Source organism: Pinus tabuliformis, chromosome 8, assembly GCF_031772625.1.
Source record: "Pinus tabuliformis cultivar Carrire ecotype Pingquan chromosome 8, CPIR1, whole genome shotgun sequence".
Lineage (NCBI taxonomy): Eukaryota > Viridiplantae > Streptophyta > Pinopsida > Pinales > Pinaceae > Pinus > Pinus tabuliformis.
The window spans coordinates 512,381,877-512,396,347 of record NC_142294.1 but is presented as its reverse complement, the minus strand read 5'-3'; the positions used below and the strand labels follow the sequence as shown (position 1 = coordinate 512,396,347).

The following is a 14,471-nucleotide window of genomic DNA, read 5'->3' as shown; positions in this document are numbered from 1 at the left end:
AATGTTGATTCCATGTTTTAGATATGCAAATGATAATATATAAACATTAATATTTAATCCACATTTCAATCAAAATTTGTTATTCCCTTAATGCTCAAAAGATTAGATGAGACAAAATTTTGAAGGTGGAAATTATATTAATTAAGAAGGAATAACATTAATTCTAATCGCCTATGCGATGTGGTAGATATGAATACTTGTTAGAATGAAAGATTTAGGATCAAGAAATAAACAAATAGGAATACCTAATAACTACTAGATGATAACAATTATCATCCTATCAAAATGTTCTTAGTAACTGATTGTGTTCTCAACTCTAGTGAACTCACTTGGAATATATTTGTAATATTATGTTAGTCATTTCTTATATATATATATATATATATATATATATATATATATATATATGTATGTATGTATGAAGTCTTCCCCCCCTATATATATATATATATATATATATAGGGGGAAAGACTTATACATACATATCTATATATATAGACTTCATACATACATATATATATCTATATATATGTATGTATGAAGTCTTTCCCCCTACATAACTGGTGGTTTCGGCATTGTAAAAATTTTGTTGTCTGGGTTTCCTTTCTCTACACCCATGGCCTTCGTGGAAGCTTCCGCAGGGTCGCAATTGAGGGTCTACACCGCTTTGGGTTTGGGAATCATTATAATGTTTTTGGCGTTGGTTATGGTGGTCTCTTAAACTTTGTTTCTAGCTACTATGCAAATTGGCTTTGGGGTAAGGAAATTGAATTCCCCTGTGGGATGGAGGACCTCGATTAGATGCATGGGCTGATTTTTGCAGAGATTCAACATTTTATAATATGGAAATTATGGTTTCATTCTCCCATGGCAGGTACGCAGGGATGTAGGTTCACCTAGAAGCGAAGCGCTTCTGGGCTCGGGCCACCACCTGTATAGGTATTTGGAATCATCCATCTTTTCACCTGGCACTGTGGGCTGGTTGTGATAATGAGGGAAGTGAATGCGAGGGGCCATGGTAGGAGGCCTCAGGTGATAGTGCAGGAGGAGCAGCCCAGTTCCTCAGGTGAAAGAAGGGGTCGTAATCCGGTAGCCAGCACTATTAATGACACAACCAATGCTTATCATGAAGGGACCAAAGAAGAAATCAGTAGATTGATCGAGGAGTGGGGACACAAATCTAAACCGCTAGGCGAGCTCGATAGATATCGATGTGGAGGAATGGCGAGCGATGGTGTGAGATCCTGGGCATACTCGCGGATGAGTAACCCAGTTCAAACATACTTTGTTTTTGTATTGTAACATGAAAAGTTTCCTGGGCAAGGCCTTGGAGCAGATTTTAATGAACATGGCGAAACTGTTACAAGACTTCCCCAACTACAAGTAGGACTTCCAGAAACTTCAGTTCCAACTGCAAAAATGAGATGGACACCTTCGTCGAATCGAGGATCACCTCCGCTATCTTCTCTTACAAAGAGCGTTGAATGGTTCCAATGTTAAGGACCTAACCCCGGTCGAATCTGCTTCTGCCGAGGGAGATGAATAATAAGATAGTTGGTTTTAATTTTGATTAGTATATATGTGGTTAGCTTGTAATTTCTAGCATGATGCTTTATATGTTTATAGGCAAATAGACTATGGACATTGTCATGACATATAGACTTATATAGCTTGGGTAGAAAGACTTATCACCTTTTGCTAATGGATGGATTATCATGTAGTTAGGTGGCCAACAGACTTGGTTTCCCTTTGGGCAAGTTGAGGCCACCTAACCATTCATATGTGGTTGTAACTTGCTTATATTAAATGAAAATGGAAGGATATACCAAGCTTACAAAAAAAATATAATGGCTTCAAGCCTTTTTTTTTTAGTTTGTAAGATAGTGAGACTTTTTTTCAAAATTAATCATATTACTCTTTCATATCCATGTCTTGAATAAAAAAGGATACATTGATTTAAAGTAATAAATATTGCGTCAAAGTAATACCTTGAATGTGATGTTAGCATTTACATGTGACGTGTTTATGAACATTTATATATATTATAGTAAGTATTGTAGTCATGGAGAACCAATAGTTTATCTTGTAATGAGAAAATACATATGAAGCATGTTCAATGAGGCTTGTTCAATACAATTAGTTGCATGGGCTAGTTTTTCAATATGAAAAAACTGTCTTTTATTGGAAAAAGGTAGTTACATTTCCATAGATCTTTATCTCCTAACATTCTATTGTATATCATAATATGTTTGGTATGCATTTTTCTTCTCGATCCATAAGTGAAGATCTATTTTTCTAAACATAAATACAACAAAAAGACCCCCACCAAATCTAAAACTTTCAGGCTCTAATCTAATTAGCAACAAGAAAAAAAAAGAGCGTCACTAGACAATTCCGAAGACTGATAGAGTGTCGTCAGTCAATACTTAAAGACTATAGTTACTATGACCCAAAATAAGCAAAAACAATTATTGCCCAACTTTCAGGGAATCAACATCTTGCAGTGTGGCACAAAGTCCATCATAAGTAACCCTATGTTGGGTCCTCTTGTATGGTATTTCAGAAATGTTGCAACCTTGTGTCCAAGAATAGACCAGAAGATGTTGTATCACAAGTGACGCAAAAGAAGAGAAGCCAACACGCTAATATTTAGAGGTAGAACCATCCATGGTTGAAAAGTATATCATCGACGAAGGTCTTATAGCTAATAACACCAGACAAACCAATACAACCATATTTGGACAAGTGGTCGGCCGCCATGTTTTGCATTGGCTAGTTAGAGCTCATGTTTTCATATAATTCATAAGATTATCCATTTATTTAATCAAGAAGAAGAGCATGCCTTTAACGAAATGTATGCATATATTTTTACGACAAAACAAAAACATTTTTAAGCCCAAAATAACATGTAAGAAGTAGGGTTCTAAACTCAAATTAGGAATTTCAGACATTGTATACACAATCATGTGTATATATATAGAGAGGGGGGGTATATTTCATTCCTTGGCACTCAACGTATTTCTATTTTATGATCTCACTTATTCCCGAACTATGTCCAAAGGCCTTATGTGTCACCCAAACTTTCACCCCAATATTAAGAGCCAACTTGTTTCATTATTATTACTTTTTTAATTAGTCTACTTTATTTTTATTATTTCATAATGTAAAATATCTAACCTAATACTAATAAGACAACATTTCTCATACTAAATTATACAACATTTTTAACAAACATCTCCTTTATACTAGATTGTGAAACACCTCTTCTCACCGTCAATAACTTTTTCTTCTAACAATAAATAACTCTAATATAATTAATAATGAATTTATACATACAATTTATAAACCCATGATATTAAGTAATACAAAGCAATTCTTTTAATATTTCATATACCGGTGATATTAAATAATACAAAGGGAATTATAGAGTTGAGGCTTCTGTGATCCATATCAAGTTTGTGAGAGATTTTTTGGCGAAAATCACATGGAAAATCACAAAGGGAATTATTTTAATATTTCATATAGAAATCCCTATTTAATGCTTTAATGCTCTATTAATGTATGTATCAAGAGTTGGCCATAGATTGCATCGTGTAAACCTAATTTATATATTCAATAATATAGTATATATGTAGTATAACTATCTAGTTATTGAATATGTCAAAAAACAATTTTTAAAATTAATTTATGGTTTATTTTATTTAGTTTGATTGTTATTTTTAATTACCACTTTTTCTTTTAAATTTCGAAACAAGACGGAGTGTAAGAATCGCAATACACAACACTAACTACTTCCCTTTTAATGGTAGCATATAGCTTGAAGAACGATCATGAAAAACGCATTCTTAAAATCGTGTTGTTGGAGTTGCTGGGGCAGTGTGTTTATATTTTCCTGATGCTGAATTGACATTGATGAACCATTAAATTAAGAAAGAAATGCCTAGATTCCACAAGTTTTGGTGGGAGTCTCTGTTGCTGAGTTGACCATCGTCTTGGTTTTCGTCAATTTTCACACAAGAACCGATGACTCAGTTAATCAGTCATAATCAGTCATACTAGTTGTAGTGGGAATAGTTGTAGCTGGTGATGTTGATGGGGATTCAGAGACTGGCATTATTTGTTTACTTGAAGTTGAAGTTGGAGACGTAGTTGTCTGTGTCAAAGATGTTGATGGTGGGCATTCATTTACGTTCTGATCAGTTTTTTCAAAGTTGGCTCCTTCTCCAAGCTCCTCTACTGCCATAATCACGCTCTCTAACTTTGCCACTGTTTCTAGCAGAAGAACAGAAAACCTAGCAAGAGGAAGGACCTCCCTAAATGCACTACTGTTTCGTTTCATGTTTCTCGTTTGGCACATCTGGTCGGCTCTATCTCTTGACTTATCTGCTTGTATCTCTTCCCCTTTAGTAGTTGTTCCAGGCGACGTTTTACTTATCAGATCAGCCTGTTTTGCTGAGTTCTGTATTGAGGAGGCATGTAAATTTTCTATTGCAGTTAATCCCTCCGAGAAATTTTTCTCCAGAAGTTGCGAGCTCTTAGTATCGATGAAAAGCTCTGGATCAGCTGTCAGGGAATTTTGCAGATTCTCCACCACTGCGCTTAACCGACCCCTCATTAAATTGGGGTTGTTACTTCTTCTGGTCGTCCTTACTGTCTCAGCCAGTTCACGAAGAATGTTTGCAGACTCTCTGCCGAGCTCAAAGCACGGTGTTCTCAAATTTTCTATTACCGAAAATGGAACCTGACCAGATAATATCATCAGCCATGATTATATGATAAGAAATTAATTAGTCTAAGAAAATGCGACGGTATTATATAGGAATTTTCGACCAATACCTGAATCTCAGATTTTAACAATCCATCCAAAGCATCCACCCAGTAGGCGTAGTGTCGCGTCATGCTTCCAACCTTTTCATACAGATTCCATGGATATCTGAAGAAAAAGCGTCCATGTGGTGGTTCCCAAGTGGCAAAATTCACCTGCAAATTCCGCATAAATTTCTCTGTAAACGAATAGCCAATTTTATAAAATAGGAGATGGTAGTATAAACTTATGCATGATGTTATTTACCAATGACTCTTCGGTGGCTTTCGAGTTAAGGACAGCTTTACAGGCTCTTGAAACATCATTCTCTAATCGCTGACCATCATTTGGGTCCACAAAGTATGTTGTGATGCATTCTGCAAGTATACAAACAATTTTGGTGTAACTAAATATTTATTTTTACAACATTGGCAAGTTTTGGGGGAGCATGAAACCAATGATAAAACCACTGATTTGAAATATGTGAATAGAAGAGTTTCTCAATGTAACTCATTCTTATTTCTATTACAGATTTTGGAAATATTTCTAAATGATGAATAAGAATCCAAACAAATATTTAAAAAATATACCATCAATATTTCCAAGATCTACCCTCACCTCGAGGCAAGTGGCCAACAACAAATGTTTATCAATAAAACCTTTTTTTTACCCAATAAAAAGCAAATATTAACATAAGAAAATCCCAAAAAATGAGCAATAGAGGGATCTAGGGCCACAGATCTCCATAATCAATATTCAAGATACATGATAATTATGGGTATGCCATTTATTGTTGGTTCTTGCTGCAATTTACCTTCCAGAGATTCTGCCAATCCTTCCATGTTCCGTAAAATGGACTTGTGAAGATCATCTCCAGCCCATATAGGGAAAACGATCACATTAATAGCAAAGCAGAGTGCACAACCTATGACTATTGTAGACATCCTTTGATGCGCCATTTTAAAAATATTTTCATCGCGATAACCAGAGATAGCTATGAGATTGAAGGTGAGGATGAAGATGACCACACCATAATCGTATCTTTTCTTGATCAGTGGAAAGGAGCGCAAATATGTGGACGCTGCACCTGCATCACCGAACGGAGCAAATACATCAGAATCACGAAAAAGGCATCAAATATACCCTGCAAAAATGAATTTTCCAGGCTTCAGGAATGACAGTGTATTGACCTGAAGCAAAAATAGAGACACCCAGTATAACTCGTTCAGAATTTTTATCTGTATCTTCTGCAACATATCTCACCCCCACTCCTAAGAATCCCGCCAACAACGTGGCAAAGGATCTGTTTAGACCTTTGCTCAGCGTAGCTCCTGCATTATAGCGTAAAACATAAATTTATTATTGTTAAAGCCTAATAACTGCTTTAGCGATAGGTCATGCTCATGAAAACGTCATATCCAAATTCTATAACTTCAAATATACCAGTCATTATAAAAATTGCTTCATGGGTTTTTAATAACCCAAAGGTTGCGAATTAAAACCTTCGTCCATCTGTCGTTTCATGGGATTTTAACACCCGAAAATGATGAGGGATTTTAAAGAGTAATTACCTACAGTGAATTCAAAGACTATCACGACAGTCATGACAATCCAGATGGCATTTTCAGCAAAGGTGTCGAATATTGGCCACACGAAGTAGAAAAGAGAGACGACAGACAGTGCGAGGCCAACTTTGATGGAATGGATAACTCTTCGAGGATCATTTGCACCCACTTGCCAAATCCTCGTGCACACAGAAAGAACAGATCTTTTCCATCGCTTGAAAGCTTGTAATATTCTGCTAACCAAACGCTCGTCGAATTTCTTTTCGAGGCTACTCACATCCACTCCATAGACGTCGAAGGAATCAGCGTGTCACCCATAATAACGTTTTCTTTCTACTCAAATTTCAGATCCAATATCGCTTTATCAAACCCTGCAATTTAAGAAAGTTAAGACGGTTTAATCAAACTTATACGTAGTGAATGGTACTGTAAAAGACTGCTCACTAACCTAAGAGGATGGAAGGAGCGTTACGACTCTGAGGAAGTTGCAAAAAGCGATTATGCTTTTGCAGTTTGTGAATTAATCGTGGCATATCGTTGGGGGGAGTAAAATTCCAATAAGTCTGCCAGTCCATTAGTACGATCAAGAAAGCCAAACAAATAACTCTTAAAAATATATTATACAATGAAGGAAAAACGGACGCCGAAGATGACAACTTTTTTTAGTTGTAAATTCCGTGGAGCAGGGTAAAGTTATCAGATACTCTTTTACTTTTTTCGTTTTCCGTGGATGAATTTGGTTCAACATTTTTATCCTGCTTGAAGTGGTTGAAAGCCTTACGGAAAGAAACGGGTATTTTCTAGGAAATGGAAATTTACATAAATTTTCTTCACAATCCGTTTGTGTTTCAAACCCATTAAAGATCAAAATCATTTTAATGGAATACAATAAGACCTTGAATTGACTTGTACATATTTTTAATTATTCGAATGGTCTCGTATGCAAGCCATGACGCGACGTTCACACATACATTTGTAATAGATATGTGAATCCCAAATTTAAATATCCTGAATGGAATCAACCTATTTAAAAGATTGATATTTACAAGTGGAATTTCACAGTAATTTATTTCCTTGGACTTATCATTTTGCGAAGGCTTGAGTGGAATAATGTTCACACTATTACTCGGTTTTATTTCGCAAATGCTAAAAGGATTGTCCATTGAAGCCAATGACAGTCGTTAAACTGATGTGATTAAATATATTTTGCATGTTTGTATCGAAAGTCTACCATGCGAGATTGAGATTCACAAGGTAGAGATTAAGACTCATAAGATTCATATTGATGAGTTTTTTGCTGGAATTTATTTTAATGAATAGATTATTATGTCATAGGTTGAGTTGTAAAATTTCTCTAGGATACCTTGTAACTAGAGTCCCACTAGAATATATCATCAAGGTATGAATTAATGAGGTTGGGAGAAATACAATTGGATTTGCATGATCATGGTGAATTTCATATGGTTTTTTATTTTTTCAAATTGATAGTGATATTTTTTTAAGACGGGATGATATGCTACCTAGATGAGTTTTGTTTTAATTTGTGCTCTCACAAACATGTATTTATTTTGTTCAACTTGTTTCAAGACATATATAACTAGTTTTTTTATCAATGTCACAAAACGTTTTATTCATACAATTGTAATCTATTTTCTAAAAACTTACTTTTCTTGTTGAATTTCTAATTATGACTAATGGTGGCCTAGTAAAGGCTAAGGTTTATTATTCTTATACTTCATCATTTGTTACCCTAGTTTGTTTGGCCCAAAAATATTTGGCCTCTACTAAAGGTAGTGAATGGATTCAAGTGGTGAAAAACAGTAGCAAAGCAATGTGGCTTCCAACTCCCCAACTAAGAGCACATCTAGCTCTAGTTGAATGATGTTTGAGCGAACTACTACAACCATGGATAAAATGTTGCTTGCTCTTCTTAAATTGTTTCCTTGTGTAGAGGTTTGATGTAGGTCCCATTTTGGCCCCTTCAAGAAAAGAAGATAGGACCTAAGAAAAATATCATAGATTCGTGGGTAACATTTAAGTTCATAAATAATGTGGAAAATAAGATATTTGTGAATACAAGCACCTACCATACATCACATAGCAAGGATTCTGAGGAGATGTATGCTTTTATGAAATTTTGGTAAATAAATTTATTAGAACATCTTCGGGAATACTGTAGTTTTTGGAATTCGCTTATTGATTTCAAAATTAGACACTTTGTGTCTATAGGAAGTGAACGTGATTAGTTTTATGTTAAGAAAAACCTTGAATTACATTTGGCTTGGGATATTGTGCTCCATATCATACATGAGGAGGTGAACGTGGGGGCATACATCCATCTCTCAGTCGAGCTTTCAGTGTGCGTAATTGACCATCTAATAGAATGATTAAGTAGAATTGCATGGGAACTTCATAATTTTAATGACTAAGTCCTGAACCTTGCCAACTTGAATGCCTGTAATGAAGTAGGAAATAGAGAGACGTTATGATACTAGCTAGCTAAATATCCCTTAGCAGTTAACTAGTTATTGTATGGTGAGTTTAATATTATTGAGCCTCATGATAATCAGCTTAGCCTCAACCTTGCCTACCTGCCTATTAGGACCCCACCCTAACCTCCCTACTTTTGGGTAGTTAGGAATTGTTTATTTATTATTTGAATTCATTTTGTTTGGGCTTCGAATTAGTGTAGGTGGCCATCTTGTTTGAATAAGTCCCATTAGGTAGTTAGTAAGTGGTTTTTCAATGTAAAAGGACTTTTCAATTAATGAAGGCCCACTAGGTGGTTAGTACTTATTATTATGAAAATTCAAGTGGATTGACTTTCGCTAATTGAAAACTCTTTATACTAGGAGAAGGCTATGCAATGTTTTGCTAGGTTTTGATATTATATTAGGGATTTTCTTAATTGGAGGTTGCCCCTCAAAGATAATATTGAACATTGCTCTCTTTCATAATGATCAAAACAAGGGTTAATACTTTATAGGTTCTATATAATCCTTTCTCACATTATAAAATTTTGTATCGTATATTTCTTCAAATATTGCTCATAAATTAATCTTTTTTTAATTAAGTACACTATAAATGGTATCAAACTTTTTCTAACACATGTCAAAATTCTAGAGTCTTTATTTTTAAGGCTACAAATGCACCCCAACATATTTAAACACAATGAACTATCATTCACTATGTAAAATTGTAGCTAGGGAGAAAACATGTAGGACATGCAATTGAAGTCAAATGGTTGTACGCCTTTGTACAACTCTATTCATAATCGATCAATAAGGGCACATTAGAGAAAAGGTTTATATCGATTTTCTCTTATACATAAGTTAGTTCTATATGAATGCCCCTGGGTGCATTTCAAAGCATCCTTAAATAAACATATTAACCATTTTTTATTGTAGTACAATGGGATAGAACTCAATGAGATCGATTTTTCTTACACAAGCTATTGTCCTTTATTAGGATCTTGAAATATTCAATTAAGTCCTATCATTGAAAATAATTAATTATATTAGAGAGGTATCTTAGTTGAATCTCCTTTTTTCTTAGGACCTTGAAAAACTTAGCCTTTGTAATAGATAATGGAGAAAAAAAAAATCCTTCTATATTACGAATTTATGAATTTTAACCCCATAGTAATATTTAAACAAAATTAATATCACGTATCGAGTGGAAAAATAAAATTGGTTAGAATGATACTACCATTTTGTCATGCTTATATGAAGAGACTCTTTATGTGATATTAATTGCATTGGTATATCTCATTGTTATCCCTTTATATGAACCTAACACTTTTACCACTCTAATAGGTTCATCTCTGAATACTTCTTATAAAACATTGATTACACTTGAATATTTCTCTAAGAACCCTATTGAAGGACTTAAGGGATCCATGACATCCACCATAAACATGTTAGAAACATGAATCTAGTGAATATTCTGCCATGTGTAAAAGTAAGTATTTAAGACCAAAACCCATGGTTCCAAAATTAGCTACATCAACACACAATTTTCTATGATTAACTCACTAGAAATTAGTGTTTCTCTTCTTGCATACATGCAAGAATAACTCCCTAAGATTCTTCTCAATATCTTATCCAGACAGGAAAATATCTATCACTATAAGTGGAGCTATATAGTGTTGAACCATTGAAAAGAGGAGGGATTCACTTCAAGTCCCCCTTTTTAGATAATAAAAACTATGTATGCAACAAATTTCTTGAAGTATATCTAAAAAAAATTGATGTTTCCAACCCACCAAGATAGGCTAATATAATGAAACAAAACTTTCCATCCAAGTTATTTTTGATGACCTAAATAAATTTTGGATGTGTTTTTTATACTTGGATCCTAAGCATTAGTAATGGTGGTAATTTTAGAAGAATTCTTCTAGGGAGGTACATTGTCGAGAAATAGTTTGTGAAAACCATTTATGCCTTCCTTGAAATAAAAACTCATTTTTTGGATCTATTGATCAAGTTGGACCAAATAAGCACACTCAAATAATGTATTGTGTCATACAAGTAATTGTGTATCTACATAGAAGGAATCCATGGGGGATTCATGTTTTTTACCAATACCTTATCAAGTTCATTCATAAAGTGGGTTTCAAAATTGTGAAAAATGAAGTCAGTGTATTGTAGGTATCAAAGAGTGTTATGTAACAATTCTTGGCTTATTCAAATATCAAGACATCGTGGGTATATATAGGAATATAATATGTCACAATATAATTGGGGCTTACATAGCAATAATAATGCAAGGGAACAACAATAACAATAATGAGCTTCTATGAGTCACAACATTAATGATATGGGGGATACATGGGCACAAAAATAACAATATAGAGGGTACACTAGTATTATAGGGACCTAACATGCCCCTCAACTTCAAAAAAATGTTGTCCTCAACACTTAGTAGTTTTGGATGTTTTCGTATAAAATTCTCATCTTCCCATGTGGAATCTTTAACGGGTAAGTTCTTCAACTTAATCATATACTTTGAAATTGATTGATTTTGTAGCTATCATGTTCTTGTTTTCATGACTGCTTCAGGCTACAATATTATTTTTCCTTCCTTGTCAAGTTCTGTTAATGTTCTTTGAACTGGGAGTTTGTCATCGATAACCTTATTTACACATAAAACATGGAAAACTAGGTGTACTCACGAAGAAGTGGTCAACTCCAATTTATATGCCATAGTACTAATATTTTGCAACACTTTGTAAGGACCATAATACTTGGGTGATCATTTATTATCATTCTTAGATTACTTGAAGGATGTTTTCTTGTATGGTTCTAGTCATAAAATACCAAATTTCTGACATCAAAGCTTCCTTCGCTGCGATGCTGATATTCCTACAGTTTCATTTAGTTCTATGCATAAGTGAGGATATCGTTTAAGAGTTGAAGAAATTGTTGTTGATGCTCGATGTGATCTTCCACTCCTTGAAACTTAGAATTTTCTCATATAGATGATGTGATGGATGGTGGATGATATCCATAAAGTGCCATAAATGGGGTCATTTTTGTTGTGGTATGGAAGGAAGTGTTATACCGCCATTCTACCACATGTAAGAAGTTGACCCATTGTGTTTGTTTATCAAATTCATAGCAGTGAATATATACTTCCAAAAATTTGTTTACTATCTCAACTTACCCATCATATTGAGGATGATAAGATGAGCTATGAGCTAATTGAGCACCAAGACAAGAAAATAATTATGACCAAAAATTTCTCATGAAAATAAGGTATCTGTCACTTACAATAATAGTTAGGTCTCCTTGTATCTTTTGAATTGTTCCATAAATGGAATAGAAACTGCATTGCCTTTGAAAGGATGAGATAGTGCTCAAAAGTGTGCATACTTTGTAATTCTATCAATTATCACCACTCTTTCCTTCAGACTTACGTAAACCTATGATAAAATCCATTTAGACCTCCTACCAATGCTGACATGTAATGACTAAAGGTTGTAATAGACTTAGGGGTTTAATTGTCTCAAAAAAAAAATTATCCGAAAAGAAAACATTCTGCTATAAACTTACAAATATTAGATTTAAGTTCATCCCAAAAAAATTCCTTCTTGACCCTGTCGTAAGTTTTTAAAAATGCTAAGTGCCCTCCTAAAGGAGAGGTGTGCAATTCCAAAAGAATTTATTGTTTGAGTTGGGCATTCTTACATAAATATAAGTGATCCTTGTATGATAATTAATAATTTTGCCAGATAAATGTATCGGATGTACTTGGATCTTGCTGCAACTTTTGAATGAGTATCCACACATCTTTTTCATTATTCCACTCACCCTTTTCTTTATTTATCCAATCAATTTGGATAGTATAAATTCAACAAATCAATGCATCCACATCCTCATCCCTTCTTAAGAGTGGATCCACAACAAAGTTTTGTTTCCATTTTTTGTAGATGATTTCAATGACATAACCCAATAGCTTTGTGACCGAGTTTTTTCTGCTATTCTCAAGATAATATTGTTCCAAGAAGTATTTAAGATTATCGTGATTTGTTTTACTTTGAAGTGCTTTCGCATTAGGGAAGGTTACCATTTCTTTAGTGCATGTATTATTGTCAACATTATCTTCTAATCAATAGGTTTTCTTAAATACTTCCCCTTAATTGAACAAATTTCAAAATCAATGGGTCCTCCTTCTTGCATTAAAATAACACCAATTCCATTTCCTGAGGCATCATATTCCACAATAAAGGTTTTTGTGAAGTATGGTGTAGCTAAGACCGAAACTTGGAACATTGTCTCTTTAAGATGTTCAAATGCCTTAGTTGCTTCTCGAGTCCAAAAAAATGCATCTTTCTTTAGTAATGTTGTTAGAGTTGCTGCTATTCTCCCATAATTTTTAACAAACTTGCAAGAATACCTTATTAACCCAAGAAATCCTCGAAGATTTTTTTGGTTTGTGGGCATTTTCCAATCTTTGATGGCTTTAATTTTGTCAGGGTCTACCTTAACACCCTCAAGAGATACAATATGACCCAAATATTCCACCTCTTGTACTCCAAGGAAACATTTGGAGGTTTTTGCATACAATTATTTCTCCTCCAATAATTTGAGCACCCTATTAAAATGTTGAACATAATCCTTCCAAGAGTTGTTGTATATTATTAAATCATCAAAAAAATACTAACACTTGAATGAAAATTTTGATAATATCACAGTGTCTTGTTTACATTCAGATGAATATATGTTGAGAGAGAGTTTCTTTTGAAGAACATGTGAATAATATTAATTTACTTTTATTATATCTGTATTGTGAAGACATATTTGTAGAAGAAATAATTACATATAATTAAATGTTAATAGATTTTCATTCCATCCGGCATTTTCGACACAATGTGACTCTCTTCCTCTGTATTAGGAGATGTGTCAAATACTAGCTTGTCACAAGTATTGAATATTTCAAAAAAAATCTTATAAATTGAAGCAAGTTTCGTTAAAAAATTAGATCTCTATCTTACAGTTTTAAAATTTTAAAATTTTAGGTTTGTAGAGAAAATTAACCTTCTCCAGGGACATTAGCAACGGAGTGAGCTACGATGATAGGATTTTCTAGACACTTTGAAAAATTTGTTACGATTTTTTTAATATTGTGAGTTTATGCATTTTCATGTGCAATTTTAAATTTTTAATATATATATGTACATGTATTGTATAGGGAATCCATGAGGGTGCAATAAAAAGGGGAGATGATGAGGTATTGCATGGAATTTGAAACTTGAGTCAGCTATGAGGATTTGAACATCTAGAAAATTTGAAAAAGTTATTAAATTTCTTTTAATATTACGAGTTTATGCATTTTCATGTGAATTTAAATTTTTAATATATACATGTACATGTATAGTACATGGCATCCATGAGGGCACAATGTATGGGGAACAACATGGGTTATTGCATGGAATTTGAAACTTGAGTCAGTTATGATAATTGGATTGTCTACATAATTTGAAAAAGTTCTTACAAATTTTTTAATATTACGAGTTCATGCATTTTCATGTGTAATTTTAAATTTTTCATATATGCCTATACATGTGTTGCACAGGGCTTCCAAGATGGAACAATGAAGAG

The 14,471-nt window shown here is 33.8% G+C and overlaps 1 protein-coding gene across 1 annotated transcript; it reads right to left on the bottom strand.

The window, feature by feature from the left end:
* Positions 1-4,036: 4,036 nt before the first annotated feature.
* LOC149236356 (aluminum-activated malate transporter 14-like) lies at positions 4,037-6,944 on the bottom strand. The gene is made up of 7 exons (XM_089368864.1): positions 6,818-6,944; positions 6,376-6,651; positions 5,995-6,135; positions 5,619-5,891; positions 5,072-5,181; positions 4,837-4,980; positions 4,037-4,741 (listed from the first exon to the last, which is right to left on the bottom strand). Exons 1-7 carry the CDS (start codon positions 6,942-6,944, stop codon positions 4,037-4,039), a joined length of 1,776 nt encoding a protein of 591 aa, XP_089224990.1.
* Positions 6,945-14,471: the final 7,527 nt, after the last annotated feature.